Source organism: Syngnathus floridae, chromosome 13, assembly GCF_059516105.1.
Source record: "Syngnathus floridae isolate MCC-2025c chromosome 13, RoL_Sflo_1.0, whole genome shotgun sequence".
NCBI lineage: Eukaryota > Metazoa > Chordata > Actinopteri > Syngnathiformes > Syngnathidae > Syngnathus > Syngnathus floridae.
The window spans coordinates 7361116-7386343 of record NC_142425.1 but is presented as its reverse complement, the minus strand read 5'-3'; the positions used below and the strand labels follow the sequence as shown (position 1 = coordinate 7386343).

Sequence of the window (25228 nt, the reverse complement as noted above, 5' to 3'; positions counted from 1 at the left end):
CTGGAATACCTGATTTGGCTGAGAGCTTTTACACTTCCCTTCGCTGCCTCCGCCTTATTCCGGAGACTCGCAAACCGCAATGTGCTGATTTGAAAACACATGCACACGATGGAAGACTTATCCAATTACACTCGCTACAAGAAGATCTAAAAGCCTGTGCCAAGCCACAGTGCCTTTTGGTCTAATAGCAATTCGGATGTGTCTCATTGATATCCTATTTCGAGGCTCGTGTAGCATACAGCAGGTTGCTAGGTCACCTGCTTAGGGTGTCACAATAAAACCAACATAAAATCTCCAGGAAGTCTATTTAATTTAGAAATGGGGGTTTTTTACATTAAAAAAATTGCGCATCATTGCATCTGCAGAGAACATCTAATAATGAGATATCATTTTATTGTACACTAAAATGAATATATTTCTAGATAAGCAGCCAGGCAAACTTGAGTTACTGATATTTACAAAGTTCAGAATAATAACAATGCTAATGTCAATAAAAACACAATAATGCCCCAACCTGATTACGCAGCCTGTATAGGGAATAGAAAATTAAATTTGATATTTGAGAACTTGCCTGTGTCTGTATTGTATTACACATGGGCTGGGTGGTGGAGGCGGCCTGAAATTTAATAAACCTGACAAAAAAATTAAAATGCATATTAACCGAGGATAAGGTAGGGATATTCCTTTTTTTCTAAAGTAATTACGAGGTTTTATTCATTTGTGTCATTAGTCAAAATGACAGCTGCTCCCTGCAGGCCGCACTATTCTTCTCTTGCACTCGGTCGAGAGGGAAGGAATAATAATAAATGTTTACAACACTCAGGTAACAGAGTAAATATTGGACTCATCAATTATGGGGGTAAGGGACCCTGCCATCAAATCCCATGTTTATTGTTACTGTTGGGGCAACATAAAACCTGACAGTGGCTGGTGGTCACACAATATGTGTTAGTGACGGAAAGCTGTGTGTGCGCACTCACACATACACACTTTCTTTTGTTGAGTTAGCTCACCTATGTCAAGCAGGAGAAAGAAGAAGCTTGGTAATGTTGTGTTGGGTGAAGGTTAGTTGGATGCTGAGAGGGACTAAACCTTTACATTAAACTGCTGTCATCAAAGGTAAATTATACTCGACAGCTCTGGAGATAATAAAAAAAAAAACTCTTGTATGAAATATGGGTTCTTTTGTCAAGAAGTGTGGTTCTTTGTTGTTATAAATGTGGCAAACTACTTTGAATCACTTCTGTTCCTTGCTACAAGAGAAATCAGAACTCAAAAAAGAATAAAAATGAACTGAATGAAGCTGTACAGTTACAACAATAAAATTCTAACAATGGGGCAAGGTTTTGAAAATGAAGCAGATCCAAAGAAATAAATTTGAAAATGTATGTGAAAATGTCACAACAAAAGGAGTTCATAAAATGGATGGTTGGCTAGATGATCATAATATGAAAAGAGGTTAAGAAAAGAATCATCAGTTACTAAAACTTTTGCAATTTTTCTATATTTCTGTAACATTTTACCATGATATATTAGTCAAAAAAATATTTCATGTGTTTTGCCTAAAATATGACATCATTCTGTATTTTAGTTATTTCTGGTAATATTTTTCCTTTTCATGCATATCATCACATTTATTAAATCTTTTGAAAATACTACATGTAATTTGAGCAAATTCGTTCAAACTAGTAGCCTTTGCATTAATTGTAGCTTCTCAATTTCAAAACGGTTGCTGAAACCAAGTCTGGCCTTACTTCTCACTCTATTTGTTGACAGCACATTTTATGCAGAAAAACTAGTTGTAAGAAATGCGAACTAATCATGCGTCCCATTTGCCCCAAACTCCCTCATTACAACACCACATGATTGCTGAGTTGCTTTTAGAAGCAGCTGTTCATTGGGACCAGATGAACACACTTACAGGTGTTTCCTTTCTCTGCGGTCATATTAAAAGCTTCCAATATGAAAAGAACCTGCAGGTGTTAACAGACTGATGGAAATGATATCCGTGCATGTTCAGTTTTTTTTTTTTTTTATTTGCAAGCCAAACATAACAAACAGATTTCGTTTTGCAGCCTCAGCGTCCCTTGACAACCGTTTTTGGCGGCTGAAAGCTAAAGGGAGCCGGGAGCGGAGCAGGTGGTGACGGCATGTAATGCTTATGACTTAGCTTCACCGTTACAGCTGTGATCAGACTTGTTTCGTGACACCGCTGAATACGAGGGGAGGTGGGGTAATTAATTAGAAACACGCATATGTGCACACACACACGCATGCAAACCTGAGCACACAGAATAACCTCATAACATACACTCAGTGGGACCAATCTATGTTTTAATACCGAGAAGCTGCACTTAACGTCCTGCTCATCATCCTGAACATGACACTGTTGAGCAATATATTCAAACCAGCAACAAAATGACCTTTAATGTGAAACTGCAAAAGATGGAATGGAATGAAAATTAAATGTCTCAAATACAGTCCAACAAAATTCGTTTTTCCGGTTTCAATCTGCCCAAGTGACATAAAAAGATGATGACACCTAACCCGAGGGGTGCTAAAATAGGAGGGAGGAAGAGTTGGGGGGGAAAAAGCAACTCCCAAACTATGCTCCTATAATAGGGGCAAAGTGTGGGATGTGGAAAAACACCCCATCTTGCAGCAATATAATAATAAAATACATTACACCAAAATTTGAGGACTTGCGCATGTGGAAGGTCAAACAGGTGTCGGCTGAGGGAAGTGACGCAGCAAAGTCACGAGGAGGGGGGTCAAGAAAAGGCACTTTGGCGCCTCGTGTCATCCTCAGCATGACGCACTATGACAAAGGAAGGGAGAAGGGAGGGGGAGCTAAGAAGGTGTTGAGTTGGAGGAGAAAAGCATGTAATATGTCTTGTTTATGTGATGGGCTGTGGCCTTCATTTCCACTTAACTCCCGACTCATTGTCTTGACTGTCTAATGGAAGATGACATGAGCAGGTTGCCATGGAATCTGATCTAGAAAGCAAATGTGCACGGGAGGAGTGTAGCGCATGTAGAAAGGATCCTTTTTTTTTTTTTTTTTTTTTTTTTTTTTTAAATTAAAGTTCCACCTGAATCGTAGTTTGCACCATAAATACAAATTCTCTGATTATTTGTTAAATTTCTTAAATAATTCTAACATTAGAATTTCAATTTTTACATCCTTGTAAATCCACCAACTCAATGAATAAAACAACAAGTCCATAATAAAGTGGCAGATAAACCATATAAATAAAGACAACCTTAAAAATGTTGGAAATAACTCCAAATACAGGCACACTAAACAAACTCACCCATTTAATTTGCAACTTACATATAAATAAATAACACGCAAAATTGGAAAATCAATTTAAACAACATATTGAATGGCCATTATGAGTCCATATTATAATTGTGGTGCAGCTGTGCCTCAATCATCGAGTGTGCGAGGCTGCCAAACGGTGGGAACACAATTTCACCCACACACACAAGTATTGCATAGCAAGCTAATAAATTGCTCTAACACACTCTGGCAGCAGTAGAATCTACCACAACCACATCCCTCTTTCCAACAACTAGTCGAACTTCTAATTTAGCAGGATTTAGCAATGAAAATAGGACCCAACCCCCCCAGCCAGCCAGCAAGCAAGCAAGCAAGGAGGTGGGAATTGAAGGCAAAACCTCTGGAAAGGCCACCAGAGTGATCTGGTAGGAGATCATAAGTGCGAGGATGATGTCACATGCATAGATGTGCACACATGAATAGGATTCCGGCTGCAGTTTCGAGGCCAGATGACTCTGTGGTTGCATGTCAGCTGCAAGGATTAACGTGCAAAAGTTAAAAAGAACCTGTTTGAGCACTATCCCTACTAAAATGTTTCTGCATGATTATGTTGGACACCAAAAAATATAGTGATCCTTTTATGAAAGTACAATCATAATATTGCAAGAAGACAAAACATCTCAAAAGTTGCTGAGATCTCAACATATCTTGCAAGAGTTTTGCTGAGTGAGCATCTTAAATATTATCCTGCAAGTGTTGTTGATGCAACCAGACAAGAGGACCAGCAGGGGTAAACAGGACGAGTGAGATAAGAATTGGAGAATTGAACCAATTGTGATTCAGTGTTGCATCGCAACATCGTGAGTACACATCGTCCTGGCCTACTCACTACAATACGGCAAAGCAGCAGTAAATAGGAATGAAAAATAAAAGACATCAGTTTTTCATTTGGTTTTAAAGATAGAAATTGCAAAAAAAAAAAAAAAAAGAACTCACACACAAAAACACACACACTCAATGCATTTACGCTACTTAGTATGGCTGTGCAGGGTGTCTGAGCTCAGGGGAACGTTTCAGAGCTAAATTGCAAGTGAGCAAAAACAACAAAAAAGGAGGTCATTGAATCCCTCCTCATTTCTTTAAGCATTGACAGTCTCTATAAACCAGCATGGAGGAGGTCGATTCTCTTGAGACTTCAGTTTTGACAGACTCGTTAGAGAGCACACGCACCCTTAGTCTATATGTTACATTTATATCCCTTCACCTCAGCGGTGTCGATAACAAGTTAACGCACACGCGTGTCAAATGTCAAGCGATAGAACTAGAGGGAGGGATTACATTAAGGCTGACTGTGTGTCTTGAAAAATGGAATTTAAAAGCTTGCACATGCACCCTCACACATTATTCTTTTATTTTATTTTAAGTGACAGCTGGTTGAGTAACACCACCAGAAGCTTGGGCACCGCCATGAGAACCAGACCTCATGGGCATCGTCAACCATCAAGTCTAATAAGTTTATCATTAATTGCAGCCTTTGGGGACATTTGTTCTTGAATTAATTAGTCTTCAACAACTCAGGGCTCATCAAAAATGAGAAACCACATTTCACTTAGTGAGCTGTCTCAATTTCAACCCCCCCCCCCCCAGCCCCTCACTTGACATCTACGTGTTGGCCCAAAATCATCAATCTGCCAATTGGCCTGCCATTGTGTAAGTCCTCAGAGAACACAGTGGCACTGCAGGCAGTGTTATCCGAAGAAGTAGCCCTACATAGAAGCTTTTGATTAAATATGAAAAGCTCCATCTGAAAACAGAGAGCGAAGTACAGTATATGCTTCTACGTTGCTTTCGCTGCAATTACAGCAAGTTTAAATAAATGAATGACTCATTATACATGTAAATGGGCATATTTGTTCTTAATGAGTGGATGTGAATGGACTGACATATGTATTATGTACATTTTAGTAAAGCAAATAGACAGATGGGTAATTATATTAGGGGTGTGTGTGTGTGTGTGTGTGTGAGAGAGAGAGACAAACGCCAGATGCGCGTATGAGAAGACAAATGTTTGCATTTTGAGTGTATCTGTGAATGCAGACAAATTTTGCAGTATGTGTGCACATGAATAGAGGGACAATTGCGCGATGTGATAAATGCGATACGGTCACATTGGTCCTCTGAAAATGATTTCAATATATATTACATCATAAGAACCTAAAATCAACCGACCTAAGCTCTCTAACGCAACGGTCAGAAGATATACGGGAGGCCAACATTAGGCAAAAAGGAGATTGGAATCATCACATGACAATCACCCCCCCCTCTCTCTTTGTGTTCAATAGTCACACAAACTACAACTAAGCCTGCTCAATTCTGTAAGTTCCTGTAAATGAATTATACACCCCAACACTCCTACCCAGACAAAAAGAACAATGCGATATTGTGTGGAAGATGGCTGTCTTCTAAACAGAAGTGAAACATAATCTTTATCTTGGCAGAGGACAAATACATGGAACTCAAAGAGAAAGTTGGACAGAAACAAAGGGTATAAACTTTTACCACAATGACTTTACTGGCCCTCAAGCTCAATTTAAGATTCATTTGTCAAGAGCTTTTAGTTTTTCTTTTTTTTTGTAATTGGCGTGATGATGATTGGTTTGGAAATCGAGCAGTTGCTAAGCCCATAAAGAGAGTCACATACCACATAAAAACCACAGACTTACTGTAGCCTGATATTAAATGGAATTCAATATTGTTTTTGTTCACAATGTTAAGTGAGCAAACCCTTTCTTAGACTGTGAATAAAAGCAAGCAGAAAGTCTCAAGAGTTTTTTTGAGGGAATAGTTTTTGAATTGGTGAAATGATAATTCCATCTGGTCACATTCATTTATTGGAGTTGGGAGTCTGGGTAACATTTATGTTTGAGGAGCCTATCTGAGCGAATTTTATTCTATACAAAAATGATTTTTACAATTCTGCCATTGACAGAAACAGCCGTGAGGTGATATGCAGCAATAAACTATAACAGAATTAATCAGCAGTGACTAACAATGTAATTTTTATGGAACATCTTTTTTCTCAATATAAAGGCGACATGAGGTGATTCAACAGGATTCGTTTGACATTTTGTCTTTTCTGACAACCTAAACTAGGGCGGCATTAACGGGGTGGTTCAAGAAGAAAATAACGCCAGTGGAAAAGATGGCAAGTGGAGCGAGTCATACTGCATGCGGAAGTCTCCCTCTTCACATTTCTTCGGCACAACCACTTGGGGCGATTGCCTGCTGAATCCGTGCTCAGTCAACTTTGGATCGGCGGTCACGTACGTCCTTTAAAAACCACCACGCCAAACATGGTTAGCAGCTTTCCTTCAGCTGCTGTCTATCAATGTCATACCGGATCAACAAGGCAGAACCCGTCTGACTCTCTGCTCCTCTGCTGTCTTCCACTGCTGCATCTTCCACCTCCGTTTGAGTTTTGTCGAGGCCAGGTCAGGTGCTTGGATGCAGCTCATGCTTGATTTATATGTTTGCATTTGTGGTTGTTAGCTTTGCAGCCTTGCTTTCTGGTACATTCATGGCCATCATGGGGGTTTTCCAATTTACTGATTGAGCTTAACTATTCACATCACCAGTGGGCCCTAGCACACATCATAACTTAATTTGTGCCTAGCCACGAACATGTAATTTTAAAGTCACTCTATGTTCCCTATCAATCATCAATAGATGTCTCCCAGGGTTTTTTTGACTCTCATATTTGTGACAAAAGCCTCATAGCCATTTTTTGATGACTTAACCTGGGCAATTTCAAACATTCTATATTATTAGATTGATCTAACTCCCCAAATTTTATTTTATTCTAATGTTTGCTAATATCAGGCAAGACTTATGGAAAGAAGAATGTGTTTTTACTGCATGACAAAAAACAGTATACATCTATTTCATTTCATTTCCTAAAAACGGAGCAGTTGTTCTAAATATCACAGTACCACACCTGAAGAATCCAAATGTGTTCAGTAGTAAAAAGATGAAAATATAGCTGAAGAGTGGTCACTAATGATGTAGTTAATCATTAAATTGATACATAATGTAATGTGGGCAAACGTGTGTCTAATAGGGACAGATCATGGCTACACAAGGGAGGACATTTTCTCAGTGTAGGCGGGACTGTGACAGTCATAAAGAAAGCAAAATTTAATCTATATTGGACACCACTGTCAGCATAAATGAAGACGTGTTAAACATACACGTCCCGACCATTTCTGTGTGTCTCTTAATAATGATGTTTGTATTTACATTATTGTAGGAGAACAAGTGGTCTGAAGAGAGCTGTTCATATTCACTCATTTAAGACATTACGTTCCCCATATATGCCACAGTGCGCACTTCCCAGCATTTCCTGATATGAAAATGTGACCCCCCCCCCACCACCACAACCACCAAACCCTTCTATCTAGTCATAATTTGAACCACGGTTGAATGAAAAACAATAAAAAAATCTAATTAAAAGATAACCCAAGCCATTAGCTTCTCTCTATAAGTTTTAAATATAAACACTAAATCTGGGAAAGAAAAATGCAAATGGCTGCAACAATAAAACAGAACCCAAATTAATTTGTTTACGCTAAGTACGCATCCAATTCTTTTTAACAATAAACTGGCTTGTTCTATTGCCATTTTTATGCATTCCTAATATAGCAAAAGCCAACAACACTTAAAACATGGCGCGTGATGATAAACATGAAGCAACAAATGCAAATATAATCTCGAAAGCAATTGGCCTAATGAGATTAGGACATGCCTAGAATTACACAGTAGGGACTCCGGTCCATTTTGTGATGGCAGCTGAGCTGCATCACATTCAACAATAAAGTACTTAGGAGTAAACTCTTCATTTGCAAACTAACTTTGATATGTTTGTATTTTGTCATCCACTCAAAATAACGGACTCCAATTACCCCAAAACACAGCTATAGCATCATATTTGTTTGAGGCGCACATTTCGAAAAGTAATGTATAACTGATATAATTTATCTAAATTTCGATGCATTCACATGACAAAAAAAGCATTTGCACATTTGTTAGTGGCCAAAGCTTGAACTATTGTAAGTGTCAGCAAAGCACGGGTGTCATGTTGGTGGTTAAGTTGAGTTACCAGCATCGCATTTGCTTCAGTGACGGTGTTGCTCAACCCCCCAAATAAACACATTCTATTTTTAAAATACATCATAAAATCGAAAAAATGGCTAGCACTAGAGTCAAAATGCCTTTTCAAGAGTCATACACCACACTCCACATAACTGCACATAGACTCTAGTTATTGTCCACTTTGCTGTAAACATCCACAGTGATGTCACGGTGTAAACTGTTTTGACCGTCACTGAGGATTTGGGATTCACACTTGTGCTGTGACATTGAAACCCCATTTTGCTCTCTGTGATAACATGAGGAGCCAAACGGTCCTATCAAAGGTGAAATTGGCAGCAGGGAATAAAAGTGCCCATCTTTTTGACCCCACACCCCCTCTATTTCCCACTTTGCACTCTCAGTTTCACTCAGAGCACAACTCCCATAAAATATTGGCTTCATCATCACCAAGGACGACAGGCCAATATGTTGGATGCCACTCTCCGGAGAAAAGCACTGGGGCTTCAACAACCCATAACAATAGTCTCCAAAAACACTAAAATCTGATGGGAATTCATTTTAGACGGGAGGGCACACTCTCTTCAAATCTCTATTACACTTTTACATTAAATCTCAACCTGAGTGTCAGATGAGTTTGCAGTCATTTCTTGATGATGAGGTAGAGTGCACAAAAGTATACAACAGGGAAATTTCAGAAAAGTAAACTGACTGTGGCTGAACAATCTGTGTGCATGTTTTATCATTTATAGCAGTACTGTTATAATTAGCCCACAGCTTGAGATGGAGCAAGTTAAACCAAATAAAACGTGACTTTTATGCCGTCTAGTGTGTTTTGATTTGCTTTCTTGTAACTGTAATACCTTTGTCTCTTCCAATTTCATAACTTCCAATTCTATCACTTCAAGCTTCATTTGCTATTTCCTTTAAAAACTTCACAACGAAACTCATCAAGGGTACCTAAAGCGTAAAACCCTCGTTTGAATATTACTTGCCAAAAATGTGCATTGTAACAGACAAGGTATTGTATTTTGCAAAAACTAATAAAAAAAAACAACACATTTTCAAAATAAAATGAAAACAAAAAGTATTTTAAAAAAACAAAAAACAAAACAAAAATTAATTGAAACTACGTCTTGCCAACTATAAAAAAAAAAAAAAAAAGAGCAACCACTTTGCCGGAGCACTGCCCAGCTCCACCATCTTCACAAAAAGAGACTTTGTGGAGGAGTTACCCATGCAGCTATTCTCTGGTGAAAGCCTTATCCCCATGCCATTTACACTGACAGAAAAGTAACAGCATGTTAGTTTTAAATTTAATTGCAACTGTCAGCAGCCTTTCAGTCCTGAAAGAGCAGTCATGTGACATAACTACAAACCAGACTCCTTCCTCTCCATCCTTTGAAGAACTACCATATGATTTTGGGACCGGCTTTGGGGGACAAAATGACAAATGACATATTTTCGCTGACCAGGAAAGATAAACTGTAGGTGTACAGAAAAGCATGTGTAGTTGGTAATGCTATCTCATATACAGGACCATGAGGAGAGGTCACAATGGGAGTAGAACAGATCACAGTAAACATACTCCTCCCACAAGAAAGCCTGGGCTATGTCATCATTTTTAAGTAGCAAGGAATAAATTCACTGGTGGTCAGAGTGCCCATAGCTGCCACTATGAATGCATAAACAGGCCTCTGCTTTCCTTTCTGCACCACAACTGTGTTGTGTGCTGGTTGCCTTTAAAGATCAAGAATAGCAAGGTAAAAAGATGAATAAAAGGGAACAAAGAGCAAACATATTCCTTTTGCACAACCACATCATTAACTTGAACCTCAAGTTTTTCTACAGCACACCGCAACACGATTTCCAACACAAAGGAACTGGATCAAAGGTTTACTAGTTGTTTTGGGTTTCAGTCATTTTGGTATGGTTAATAACACAAAACAGCGGTTACTGTATTCGTTCTGATTCACCCATTTCATTGTTTGCTACTCTAAATATTCCAAACGAAAACCTCAAAGCCAGTAATGTCAAACTTCCCGTGATGTGCTCAAGAATTTTAACAATGAGCGTCCATCTGTGGGAATTCACTCATTAGCACATTTGCTTTCACAGAGACAGCAAGAATGTTACTCGATATGCTGCAGACTGTAATCCGGGGAGTGTGACCTTTGTCTGGACAAGAAGCATGAAATATTATCCTACAAGAAAGTAGCACAAAGTCCTGTGCAGGATTTAAAACTAGGCACCAGTGCCACAGTAGAAAGATCAGAAGAAACAAAAGATAACAAGATAACTGTAATGATTGAAGTTGAAGGAGGTGCAAAAAAATGTCTACACCTGTTGTCTCCAATTAAACTGACCACAGAAATTTTCAATACAACCAAATATAACTAAAACATCAACATTCAGGTGAGGAATCCAAACCCAAATATAAAATATTACCAGACTCCAGTTTGAGAAAACCTGAATCACTGAATGGCTCGATATAAATCAAGAAAATAAAAGGAACAATTATCGTAACTTCAGTGATTTGCGTGCATTACTGTAAATGCAGGCATCTCAAAAGATGAATGCATGTTCAACAGACATCTTTAAAATATACATAATATATTATGTTAAAATGCTGGAGATGATATAATTGGTAATATACATAATTTCCCATGCCAAATGTCGATATGATGTGCAGCCTACAATTACCTGAGCACATACCAATCAGCCCTTATTACATTTGTGACACCTTTTGTAGAGATTAGCGATACTAAATACAAGCATGTGCCTTTCATGTTGTCTATCATTAAAAGGGCAGGTCTCACACATCACCACACTGACATATTTACGCTTTTCGGAGGAGGAGCTTAGCTGCTCGCTTGTTTCTCCTACCAGAGAAGACTTTTGCCTTTCACATCGCCACAGCTTCCTGATGCACTTTGAATTTCAGTGAGCCAGATGGCTTGATAAATTGTTAAATTATTGACACTAAGCATGAAGCTGGTGTGTTTGGTGTGTTTATTCATATGATATGTCCACTTACATTATACTTACATGGTAAAATAGAAGGTGTGTTAATGGTAAATAAAGTTGTCTGGTACATTCACAAATGCTGCGTTGTGCTGAGGTGACCACAATACACTTGGAGTGAATCAGCTCAGGGTTCCTGCCTCTTTTTTTTCTACTTTTTATTATTTATTATTATAATATTTATTATATATTATATATTTTTTATTGGAAATGTACTGAAATAGAAGGAGCAATTATACGAGAGAGTTTACATTAGTTGGGTACAAGGTTACAAGGTAACATTGTATGACATTGTGGAATCTAATCATTTTATCTTGTATTATATAGTAATGTTTTGATGACTAACAATTCCAGGGATTCTATTGTTATGTTACTATTGAAGTAAATTAATTTTTTTTTTTAGTTTATTGTTAGTCTTATTCAAGGACTTTTTAGTATGTGTTATTCCAAACACGATAAAGACGTGTTTACGATAAAGATGTAACAACTATAACCTTGGAGCGTTCAGAGAAATGACTTAATATTTCCTTTCATTTGCATTTGAATCTGCGGTTGGACAAATGCAGTCACCAACAAGTCACATTTAAATAAATACTCTTCCAAGGCATGTGTGCAACAGCCTCCTCTTGTCAATTGTCTAGTTGATATAGGTAGAAGAAAACACAATTTTCATAGTCTCGCATAGAGTAGTAATTTTCGTCCCTACTGAGAGGAAAGCTCTTTTCGCCAAGTAAAGACAGTGGTGTCACACAGCAATGCTGATAAAATGATAGTTATAATCGTGGAAAAGGACAGATCAAATTATGTGAGACTGTGATGTAATGTTTAGCAGTATCCATATGAAATCTTATTGTGCTTGCTTGCTTACTTTTGATAACATCTGTTTCCTAAGTCCAAGGCTTTCCTATTTAAAATGTTCTTTGTCATTATATTGAACCCCAAGACAAATTTGGTTTTCAATTGACAATTTATACTGCCACAAAATTTAAGTTCACCATGTAGATATGCAACACCATAAAACTGTATCAAATATTTCAATTTTACACAGTTTTAGTTAGTGTGTATGTGGTATGTCTGCTAGTCTGTATGTGTTGTGTCTATGGGCGAGGGAGTCAGTTTGAATGTAAATCACACAACTTAATTGAAGACCTACTTAGCGGTTCTATAAAAGTTAGTTGGAAAGGAGATCTGAGGTAGGCAGGCCATGATATTCACTTTGTATTTTTCTTCTCTATTTGGCTGAGTACCTTTATGACCTAGAGCTTACTTACTGAAAGAAAAGGTCTACAGGGAAAAGCAACGGGAAGTGGGAATTAATCTTACATGGCAAGATGAAGACTTAGTTGTCAAATTACCACTGACATGATTTTTTTTTTCCTTTAAAACTTTTTTTTTTTTTTACAGAGACTCATAATGTCATTATAATGAGCCTCACAAATAAATAAAACATTAAGACTGAATTAAGAGAAAATTTGTGATCCTGGTTTGCAAGAAATGATTTATGTACAGCCTATTTTTGTGAATGTAACCAAATCTGAAGTAAAAGTAAAACTAGAAATGTATTTTTAGGTGATATTGATGAGGGGCAAAGTAGTTGTTTCTCACATTTTCCCCAAACCAATGAATGTTAAGTTTACTGACACATGCATGTATGCAGCCTTCAATGTACATACCTTAGTGTCCAGTGCTGGGTTTACTCTCACCAAATCCAGCCGTGATAGGCTCCAGCTAAATCCACAGTGACCCTAAAGAGAATGAAAGAAAAACATTCAATGAGTTCTTTTTTAAGTTTAATTATTTTGAACAAACTCATTATCATGTTTTGATTCAATACACTGAAACAGAAGCAGGAAATTTATTGACAGGAAATACACACTAAGATGTGCTTTGGTGGAAACTTCATCCTTAATTTGTTATGATCGGACACACACACCTTTATAAAGAGGAAATCATGGCTCAGATAAACAAAGAAGGGAAGAAAAGCTCAGCAAAACCAACCAAGTGTATCATTTGGTCTTTACAGCGTAACAGTATTGAAGTCGATGGTGACGACAACAGATTCACGGCTCATTACGTTGCGTAATAGTCTTGGCTTCACATATACGTGTTTTAAAAGCCCACTTGCTCCTATTACACTGATAAATCAGTCAGATTGTGCAGCAGTCAAAACCAAATAATACTTTCCCTCTATATTATTATCTTTTAAAACATCCTCAGTTGAAATGTTGAGTCTTTGTGGGAAAGGACATTTAAACTTCTGAATAACAGAAAAAACCCAAAACGCAACGATGCTTCACCCTCACATCTTGAATAAATCTTATTACTGTATATTGCTCTAAAACTGTGGATGAGGGATGATGCTGTGAAAAAGGTTACAGCTGACAGCTTTGCGGGCTGTTTTGTTCTGCGACGAGCCATCTGTTGTAGGGTTCCTCGCAGGCTAAAAGCTACCAGTAAATATAAACATTGTGTTGTGCAGCTACCCAAAAAGTAATTAACGAGATTTCCGCTTTCAAAGTGACAACGCTGTTGACCAAATTGTATTTTGCTTTGCATTTTAAATCATTTTGTGTACAGAAGACAATCTTATCAAAGCAATCCTCATTGACCTACAAAATTGATTGGTGTTTATGTAATATCGTCACAGTCCGGCGGATATCTTTTATAGTAGTCTGGCGCGAGACAGCGTAAAGAGCAGTTTATCCAAATACAATGCATATTATTCTTTCTACCTAGATCTATATTATATTTAATTAAGGTGATTCATATTCACATTTTAATCAAATAATCCCATTATCAAATTACTGTAATAGAATGACAAGTGATCAAGTATTTAATTTCCAACAATGGATATTATATTCAATGGTGAGAGTGAGTGTGCTCTGCCTGGATGTAGACAGGAATATATTTGGGGGGAGTGGGCCACTAGAGATTTATAAAAACTGTAAATACTTCCAAGTTGGACATTTTAAATATCATTTGATCTGGATTAGTGGTTGTGCAAAACCACTGGAGGTCATCACATTGGTGTTTGGGTAAGTCAGAGAAAGGGGAATGAAAGAAAACAGCGACTCTGGAAATGAAATTTGCATTGGGAAAATAATAGTCTCTGGTGAGGACTAGAAAGAGCACAGTGTTAAAAACACTTTGTAATAAAACACAGATTCATTGCTGCTTAGTGTTCATCGTACATGGGAGAAAACCTTGAGTCACAGAAAAAGGGCCATGGAGTACAAATACTTGTTCATCAGAGAGTGACAGCATTCACATTTGATGATGATTTATCAATCCTCATGCGATCCATCCCAATATTGGTAATTTGCTGCACTTCTAGCTGCATCTCTGATCATAACCTATTTGTGACACTTGCACAAATGTTTCAAACAAATTGCATGTGAGAGCATAAATGTCATCTAATGCACTCTCTGAATGTCAAAAATATAAATTAAGTACGACGATTGATCAAAAATTCAAAATCAAAACACATTCATATTAAGTTTGTAATATAACAACTAAACACTATGAAAACTTGCCTTAAATGATGGCTTGCTAAGGACTATGACAAACTGCGGCATCTTGAGATAAGGACACACAATGAACCAACCAGACTGGAAGAAAGCACTGAACTAAATACAAACAAACTGAGGAGACAAAGAAGAACACCTGGGCAAGCCGCCTGGGCTTGGAGCGACCCGATTGGTTAACACAAGGGACGTGGTTAACAAGCACAGGTACACACAATCACCTCATGAGACAGAAGCATGAAAGAAACCAGGAAAACATGAAACCAAATTCTAACTCATACACCAAATTAACTATGACCATGACACAAAATGTAATATGACCCATGACCTGAGAAATGTTTTTAATACTCAGCATGTTAATTATCAACCACTACTTACCCTGAAACACATACATTCATTGATATTGACCTGCCTTTGTATTGATATACGTACCTACATATATGTCATTTTAATAGTCGTATGTGAATGAGGCTCAAAGGACAAATAAGAAATAGTATTCTGTAGTCTGGGATTAATTTACACTGCATTAACGAGAAGCGTACATAGACATTAGCAAATGTAACCAAATACTAAAATGCATGTTGTCCTAGTTACTTCCAACACGTTATATTCTGTGACTATTGTTAGTTCTTTCTTAAATAAAACACATCAATAAATAAATATATGAATAAGATAAAATCCTTCCCAACATTTTTAAAAAGTAAACAAATGGTGGGAGAAAAAAGACGTAACCGTCGTCTCACAATGGTAAAATGCAATATTCATAGTTAGTGCATTTTTGCAACGATCAAAAACAAAGAAGCTCCATAAGCTTCACTTTAACTTTGAGTTTAAATCTCTGAGAATCAACAGCAATTTTAATGATATGTAATTAAGGCCTAAACAAATTTGCCCCAACGGATACGATTAATGTGGAACTTATTACAGGCTATGGCACCCAAGGGGGTAATACATTCATACTAATCTCATGGTTGTCAGCCTTGGGGCTTCACAGCTATTGAAATGCCTTCGCATTAAGGGCAAGAGTAGACAGGAGGTAGAGAGTCCTGGGAGTTAAAATTAGAGCTGTGATAAATGACCTGTACACTGGCTTATGCTGTCAAAAAAAGAAGACAAGTAGGAACAACACTAGATGCATTTTCTAAATCCGTAGCTTGCGTCTGTTGGGAATTCTCCACTATGACTGACAGAGGAGGAGGATAAGTGTGTTTTCATGATGTTATTCTTTCACCATATTGTTTTGCATTAAACTAAATAGCTTCACAGGCAATCGTAAATAATAATAACAATGCTTACAGCGCTATATGGTGGGCATTCTTCTTTGATATTGGCCTTGTACGGAATATGATGAAGTGGGAGTTCCGGGCAGGGCCATACAGAAACCTGATCATCAACCAATCAAGTTCATGAGCGTCACATTCCATATAATGATTATGTATCACCGGTGCATGACGAATCACCACTTTTGGCCTTGTGGTTGCATTAATTGCTTGCACGCAAGCATCTCCATTACTTGGATTGGGCGGAGTTAAAAGCATGCAAATAAAAAGTGGCTCTCAAATCTTTCAGGCTGCAGACAAACTGGAGACAGTGGCATTGACAAAAAACTTAATGTCAGAAGAGGGTCGGTGAGTGATGGAGCCTTACCGGAGAGCTCCGAGTGTGTTTAGCACGGAAACACTCCTCATTCACGGAGCTAAAAGCCTTCACAAACATATTGCACCAAATTGCTTTGTTGGGAGTCGGACAAAAAGAAAAATGACCTCATTCGGAAATGCAGATGTTTATATACTAACTTTGTGGGAACTTAGTAGTGAGTATCAAAAACTGTAATACTACATACCACCATAACATATTCTTATCAGTATTCTTATTTTTAGTTTTATATGAAGCAGCGGAGATCTAAATTTATGATTTACACAGATGAAATAACACAAGTGATGATCTTTTTTTCAAAAGAAGCGATGTACAACAATATACCGTATTGGTTGCCATGCATTGCTTGTATGGTTACACGGCCAGTTACAGTCATTTCTCCCTTCCATGCATGATGACTTTTCCAGATGTTAGAAGATGAGAACAAGATGTTGAAGTGGTATTGTGCGCATTAATATACTGATGCGATGACCTAACTTCATCTCACCGGCCACCCGAAAAATAAGGTAAAAGCACCTTGGACTATTTCTTGTGTTCGGCATGTTTAATTAGATACTAATTTTTGATGGTGGTTGCCAATGAGTTTTTTCTCTCCTGTTATTTTACCCCAGTGCATAATAATCATCGATAATGTTTTTAGTACTAATCACTTTTTTCACAGTTTACATATAAGCAACATAGATGAACCAAAATCCATCCGCATCTTATTGTGGTACAAATGTGTAAGTGAGCTGCAATATACAGCACAAGAGCTGACAAAAAAGTTCTTTCTGTATAAGGTTAACTCAAGAGTAACAACCACTTCAAAGAATATGTGTGTTTGGATAATGTTTACGTATGTGCAATCGTCCCACCACCCCCACTCATAAAGACAGCTTGAGCAACGTAAGGACCATGGTAATTACACAGCTTACAGCATTGAACGTAACCCTGCCAATTAACCTTGCCGAGATCTCTGTAAATGTTTCCTCCTGCTCGATGAGCATTTAAACAATCCACCACCCAATACACATCCTGTTTTTGTTCGATATTATTGTAAGAAATACACCCACTCCAGCAAGCATTATTAACAAATTGGCCTACAGTTCCATGAGGGTTGCAGAGTGGATGCACATGGGTCAGCCGACCTCCTAAAGATAATGGCTTAAATTGCTTTCAGATTGCAACACTAGCATTGCATTTAGGTTAGATGAGATGAATGTTTTGCGAGCTATGAGCCTGTCTGTATGATATCATCGTACTGATGGAATTGCGAATATTTAACTGCCAAATCCTGATGATGTAAACAGATAATATACATTACTGTTTTGTATGTATAAATGTCAAATTACAGCTCAACAAGAGGAAATCCGCCACATGAAAAAAATGAAAACACATGCACTGTATAAATGAAAATATCCAGTCAAAGCTTTGTGTAAAGTGAAGCATCAGTGAGCATGTAATCCTCAAAGAATTTCCAGTGGTGGTGGAGAGGCAGACAAGGATGATGTTGCACAGCTCCAGAAATGAATGGCCTTATTATGAAAGATACAGCTGAACGATAGCTTTGCATTTGGAGTATTACCCTCCAAGCAAATCAATTTTGTAAAAGAGATTTCTTTATTCATTTTAGTGGCGAGAAAGGATAAAAACAAAATAAATAATGAACAGTATTGTTTTTCCAAATACACAAAGTGATTTGACATTTAGATAATGTAAGGCCTTTTGCCAGTGAAAAGTAAACCAAGTCATAATATCAAGAAAAGTTAAGTTGCATCCTTCTGTGGTTTAAGCACAATGCTCCAACAGCTTTATCTTCGGAAGAAAAGACATGCTGGCATTTCCATCACTAATGTGTTTTCCACCGCCTTTGAGACTAAACCGGCATTTGTTTCAAATTATGCCCACAAAAGCTGCTGCTGCTGCTCCATTGTGTTGAAGATGGTTTATTTGCCAAAGCACTTTGCATATTCCCATGAAGCCCGAAGAACCCTGCAGCCGACACAAGCCCAATCAGAAAGCACCTAATAACAGTCACAATAATCAGAAGGATGTGTTGCAATCACTGCTACACAGCAAGAGTCCCGCTCACAGGAAACAGCGTGAGCGCCAGCCATCAAACAGCAAGAGGCCCGTGATACTGTCAAAATCAATGCTTTCAGACTTGCTTATTAATAAACATGACCAATTAAGTTAGCAAACTATTTACCAACACTCTGTGTCAAGATGCTTTTTAACAGCACCCATGTGTTATTGTTGTATAATGACATTGAAACATAAGATAAAAGGTTTCCACCTTTTATACAGCCATTTGAAGATTACAATATTCTTTCACACTTACTAGCTACAATTGCATCATTTCATACAGTTTGACTATGAGCGATGTGAAACCCAAAAACAACAAAATATCGTTGAGGGAACCTCTATGAATTCCATCATTATCAATATAGTATATCTAAATTGCCATGATCAGTGTTTTGGTGCTTGGGTTATTTTTTTTCTATGTTCTTGTCTTCGCTTACTCATTACGTTTTGTTTCCATCAGTTTTTGTCAGCCCAGTCTTTCGTGTCTACCAACCAGCTCCCTCCTGCCACCTGAGTCTTTCTTTCAGTCTTTATTTGTTCATTGTTTCTGTTGCTATTGAAGTTATTATTATTATTATCATTATCATATCATTATTATTATCATTATTATTATTATTTTATTATTATCATTATTATTATTATCATTATTATTACTATTATTTTCATTGTGCTTTGACTCCCTCCTCCCTTGCACTTGGTCCTCCAACTTTTGACACAAATATCACCACAAAATCCCTCTGTTATTGATACAAAATAGTTTAAAAATCATAATATAAAATTAAGGAGTGTTTGTGTGCACACTATTTGGTGGAGTATCACAAGGCTCAAGATAACCGGGTACACATTCCCATTTTGTGCCTCATATAGAGACACTGGAAGGCAAAATTGTGAGCAGTTGTGTAAGTAACACAGCATGCTTTTGTCACATGCATAAAAATTCGGAAGACGAAGAGAAGTTATTCGGTTGACAGTCCAGGAAGATGGCAAAAATTTTGGCACATTTAAGGTTGAAGTGCAAGATGAGCACTCTGCCGTGTAATCATGCCCTCTTTTGTCTGAACTGGTCCTGTGTGTAAATTCAGTGCTGGCCTGTAATGTAAGCATAGTGTCTTCAAACTGGTGAAGTCAACCACCTTAATTGGTTCTGTCAATTGTTATGACCATTTCATATTGTTCATGTCTTTATTAATCTACAAGCACAGAAATCAATGCAGTAAAAAGTCATAAATTCCAGTCCATTTCACAAAGGGCAATATTTGGAATGCAAGGTGAAATCTGAACAGAGCATTGAAGAGATCGTAAAGAGATGAAACAAAGCCATTGTCAGTGTCAACAGACTACTATGTTGAGTGCCTCTATTATTCGGTGCACACAAGTGCTGAGGTGACTACAATTATGTCCATGTCATTGTTAGCACATTGATGTGTATGCATTCCGAAAATTGTTTTGTATTGCCCTGATGTGCAACATTTATGTCAGACAGAATATGCCATTCTCATATTACATATAAGATCATTTGATCATATTTGGTTGAGATGGAAATGTGGGTGTTTTTTTTTTGCTTTGTTTCCTGCCCAAGGCTCAAACACAGCTTCAAATGTTCAAACCTATACAGTTTCTATCCTTAAATCTAAGAAACTCTTAAAGCTTTACAATAATGTATAGAAATGGATTTGAGAAGATTGTTTCAAATGTTTTTGATGCCAAACCACTTTTTATTATTTAAATAGTTGCTGGGTGCATCATCTGCTTGATAAAAAAGCTTCTCCCTGAATAGCATATTTTTGTTATTTTTCACTTTGAAAAGAAAAACTCATTACCTTTACACTGAAAACACCAGTATGTTTCAGTTCAGTTTGTTGTACACCCTTATTCTACAACAAGGCTGAGATCTGTATGGCATCATAGCAGCAGGACAGAGAGAGAGTCACTAGGGACTAAAAAAAAAACAAAAAAAGAAAATAACAAGCACAAACTTCTTCAAATCCTCTTTCGGTCATAAACCGCAGCCTTTCTAACCACAGTGTTGATTTTTTTTTCCTGAAAAATGTGTGGTGTCTCAAAGTAGCTTACAAAGCTAGAAGTCCTTTAAAATATAAACAAATAGAAGGCTTTATTGTTGAGAAACCAAGCCATGAGATCTTAGTTGGAAAGAAAGAAACCACACAATTAATACAAGATCCAAAATACACATTGGCATGCTCGTATGCAATATTGAATCCTGATCCGTCTGGCATTTGTCTAAACACTATTTGAAGTGATCAGTTAAAAGGTGTTTTGCAATCATTTTGTCCAAATAGTGTCAAGCGCAACCTTGATAGATTGACCACATCCGCACCCTTGAGCATTGTGGACTATTAATCATTTCACTACAGTTTCACCTGCAGGATAAATGACCGAGTTCAAAGGTGAGTTGGAGAGTTATGGAACACTGAAGAAATCTAAGTCCAGTGAAAACAAATGCAATGTGATCTTGATTTTATTTTGTGCAACCACTTGATGATATAAAATTGAGCAAATTCAACAATGTTTTTCAGTGAACATGTTCAGGAGAAATGTGAGCTCTCTGGGAGAAAAAGTGCTAGCCGCCTCAAAATTGATTTAGCCTTCCCTTTCTGTTTTTTAGGTTTTATTTTTTTAAATGTGCTCAGGAAATGTTGTCACTCGTGTGAGCTAAATGTTTCAATGTGGCGCCAACAGCATTCAAACTTGTGAAGAGGAGGAAACGCATCACTAAGGCGCAACAACTTTTTTCAGCCTGGAGGGTCCCTCAGGCCATATTTTAAGGAGGCTCGAGGGTGAATAAAGCTGTGTATATTCCATTTGTATCTTCGTGCGACTTCCACTGGTCCGAGATGACTGACTTGATGCTAATAAGCTTGCTCTGTCATGCTTAGACTGTCAGACCTGGTGCTACTGCATGTTAAGATAAAGAGGCAAATCCCAAAGGTTCTGGATCCCGCTTGAGATTTAGCATATGAATGAATATAAGAAATGCAAATACTACATCTCCACAAAACTTCTCTGCTCGTCTCATTCTCCCCTCAAGAAAGTTCTCACTAAACAAATTCATCTAGCCATGCTCACGCTTCTGCCTGGTGATAGATAGCCTTAGTTCATGGCTGGCTGCCGTTACATTTTGTGCTTGCTGATTGGCAGTGTCCAGTGGGCCGGTTCCTCCAAGAATCCTCTTGTACGGTCTACAGGTCCTAGGCTATTGATTTCCTGCTTGAACTAGCTGCATGACCTGCCAATCAATGCTCCGAACAGTGGGATGTCACTGGGAGCAAGTTGACGACATGCGATGCTTGGCAGACGTGAAAGTGATGGCATCAAACTAACTAAACCCTCTCTGAGTCAGTCCGAGACAGCCCGCAGAGGGAGGGAGACAAAACTCATTTTTTAATCTTTGGGTTTAGCAAGAGAAAGTTAATCTTAAATTAAGAAGCAATGAGGTGCTTGTTCATTGAAAATCCAATCAGTTTGAAGCGAATCGCCTTACTCCAGGCGAGGAATCAGTCATGGCTATTTTCTTTTTCTGTAAAGTGCAAGCAAGTGTGACTTAGTCCACTCATTCCATCCAAGTTACAAGCGATTAGCTGTTCGGGATGAGTCATTTTCACTGGGAAGCACTGAGTGGAAACTATTGAGAAACATCACACCTTCTGAGTTTTGCTGCTGCAGATTCACAGAGGGAGGGGAAGCCCAGAATAAATAAATACTCTTTCTAATTTGCTGATTTTGTGGCCACCGAGAGTGCTCTTTTGTTCATGAAGCAAGGAAATGCCTGTGGCCATGTTTAAAACATTTAATTATCACATCAATTGCATTCTTCTCGACTCCCTTAAGTACAAATTAAGTTTGAGAAACCACCACAAAGGCCGAAAGAAATGCTTTGAAAAGAAAAATAACACATTTGACTAAAGGCGGATACCGTTAAAGAAATTTCAAGTTTCAGTTTGGCAAAGCAGGAAAAGGCTTGTGTGAAATGACACAGAATATAGGAACAATGATAGCTTAACAGATATAAATCAATTGGCATCTTATTTCTTTTACAGTAGCCTATATATTGATTTATTTCTATTTTTTAATATGTACGGTATTTTAAATTAATAATACTTCAAGCTTCGGCCCTCTAAAAAATCTAGATTGATACATATACGCAGTATGCATAATATTCAAATTCGTGTTACATTTTTTAACTGCATCATTTGTGTAATCCACAATTCCAAAGATTTCAATTTAATTTCAAGTGCAACTGTTGTTGCTAATTGCCATTTGACATAGTTAAAACGAGTTAAGCAAGAAAACATAATACATGTTTCATCAGCTTGTTGTTGTAATGGTCACTACTCTCTGTTAATTTGTGCCGCAATAATCCTTCTGGACCAGTCTGCATAAAATATATATCCTCATAAATACTTAAATGTTGTGCTGATGTGGGCTTCATTGTCCACACTTCTAAAAACATCATTATTTATATCAAGCAAACATGTCTATTTGAACTAACGAGAGAAAAAAAAAAGGAAAAACTATCCAGATAATGACTCTTTTAACATTATTGGAAAGACAAACATCTATCCTATGGTGCTTCATCATCAACAAACAACTCTTTCTTTCATAACTTTGTAAGGATGGCCGTCAAAGACATTCAGCTCCGCTCCTATTGTGTTATTGTCAAGGGTACTGGCGTCAGCGAAAATAATGCGTGCTGGCGGTACAGCATCAAGTTGTCTGCAAAGGAAACACTTTACCCGCAGCTTCTCTGACACTTATGAGAAAGCACCATTAGTGCATTATGCATAGTTGTACAAGTACCATATCAAGCGTCAGTGAAAGACGAGTGGCAGAGCAACTCTCCCGTCGACCGTACCACATTTGTTATTGCCAACCATCAGCATTTCTCCGTGGAAATGCAGTTGAAACAAAGAGCCATTTTCTAATTTGCTACCATGAAATCACTCTACCAAACCTCCAGTAATGATTTTGTCTTGGGGGCGGAATTTCGACCCAGGTAAAATACACACACAATAATGATGATCAAAAAGGGCTTTGTCTGTGTTTTAAATTGATCTGAATTGATTTACCAGAGAACTATAAATAGTGTAAATTTATTTTTTCATGTGAGATTTTGATCATGTAAATTTCCAAATATTTTGTACACTTATATTATTTAATTGCTGATAGAGAGTAAGCATACACTCCACATTTCAAAGCAAAAAATTATTGGAACACTTTCTAAAAGAAAACAATATCATACAATCAAACAATACTTTTACCTAAAAAAAAAAAAAGGCTATTTTAAGATGAATTCCCCTGTAGGTTCTGCAGATAAAATTGCCAAATGCTGATGTGATGTGAAATACCGAACATATGCCTCAACTATATACATTGTAATTATAGATCATATCTATATGGGGCAACAGAGACAAAAGAATTCATGACCAATACGCTTTACTGCCTTTTTCAGGCTTCGAAATGGATAAAGATGAGCCTGGTTGCCACCAAATGCTTTTCACGTGGACTAATTTTTCTTTTTTTATCTAACAGTGGGAAACTCATGTGTTTTTATATATATATATGTGTGTCTTACCCTAAGGTGTAATTGTGCTTATGCATGCAACTCGCTACAGAATTACTCTCAGAATCCTAAGTGGAAAGTTGGGACTTGATAAATGTAATTTTCCTGCAACGTTTTGGATGGATTTTTACACTTAGCCAATAGTGTGTCTATATTTAATAGTACTAAATTCTCATGGGACCACCTTTACAGCCCATATATGTGCGCAGAAACATGCAGGCATTAGAAGACGGAAAGAGTACCTTAGGGTATCAAGGTCATCTTGGGAAAAATAACATGATCTCCCTGGAATGTCCTCCCCGCCTCTTTGCACATCTCACAGTCTTTTTGATCCCGTTCTTTCTGCTGGCTTTGATCAGCTACTTTTTATTCGTCATTGGCCATGATATGCGCTTGACAGGCAGCCGTGTGATTAGACAAGGATGGAGCGGCATAGCTGAACATGGAGCTGGAGGGCTGCAGGGCACCCTTCCCCATCATGACGGGCTTCGGTGTAATTAGACATTAGCACCCAGCAGGAAGCCACTAACATGAGCCCAACCTCCATTAGAATGATTATCACAGATAATTCGCTTTAATAAATACATAACAGACCACTGGACTAACGCAAGTACAGATAACAGCGGATGTTTTTGTAATTGCCGCTTAATTGGTGCATGCAGGGCAGCTGATATCATACCAGATTTAGCAACACTGAAAAATATTTCATTAAAAATAATGATTTAAAAATGTATTAAACCAGTATTTGGGGTCTGTTTTTTTTTTTTTAGATATTCAATTAAATGCGTGTGTTGGAAGGAAAATGTTGAAAGTAATACAATTAAGGTAATTATTTTTGTTGCACAACTAAACACTGGAATACTAATTTTACAATTTTAGTAATGTGGATGAATTGTCAAAATGTTTTCCTGCAACAGCTACTTTGCTCCTCCCTGGGATTTCAAAATAATC

At 37.6% G+C, this 25228-nt stretch overlaps 1 protein-coding gene across 17 annotated transcripts in view; it reads right to left on the bottom strand.

The window, feature by feature from the left end:
• Nucleotides 1-25228, bottom strand: part of LOC148388364 (uncharacterized) — a 125659-nt gene that overhangs the window by 56459 nt on the left and 43972 nt on the right. For 13 of the 17 annotated variants that reach the window (XR_015862229.1, XR_015862233.1, XR_015862232.1 and 10 more), the window contains exon 3: nt 13126-13197. Coding sequence is in view for 2 of the 17 variants with exons in the window: in XM_088394849.1 (XP_088250975.1) it covers nt 13126-13197 (72 nt within the window). In the remaining 15 variants the exon portion in view is untranslated. Of the gene's footprint in view, nt 1-2401; nt 2819-13125; nt 13198-14985; nt 15132-25228 lie in introns of those variants that run through there. The other 4 variants (XR_015862243.1, XR_015862244.1, XM_088394850.1 and 1 more) reach the window with 3 other exon arrangements.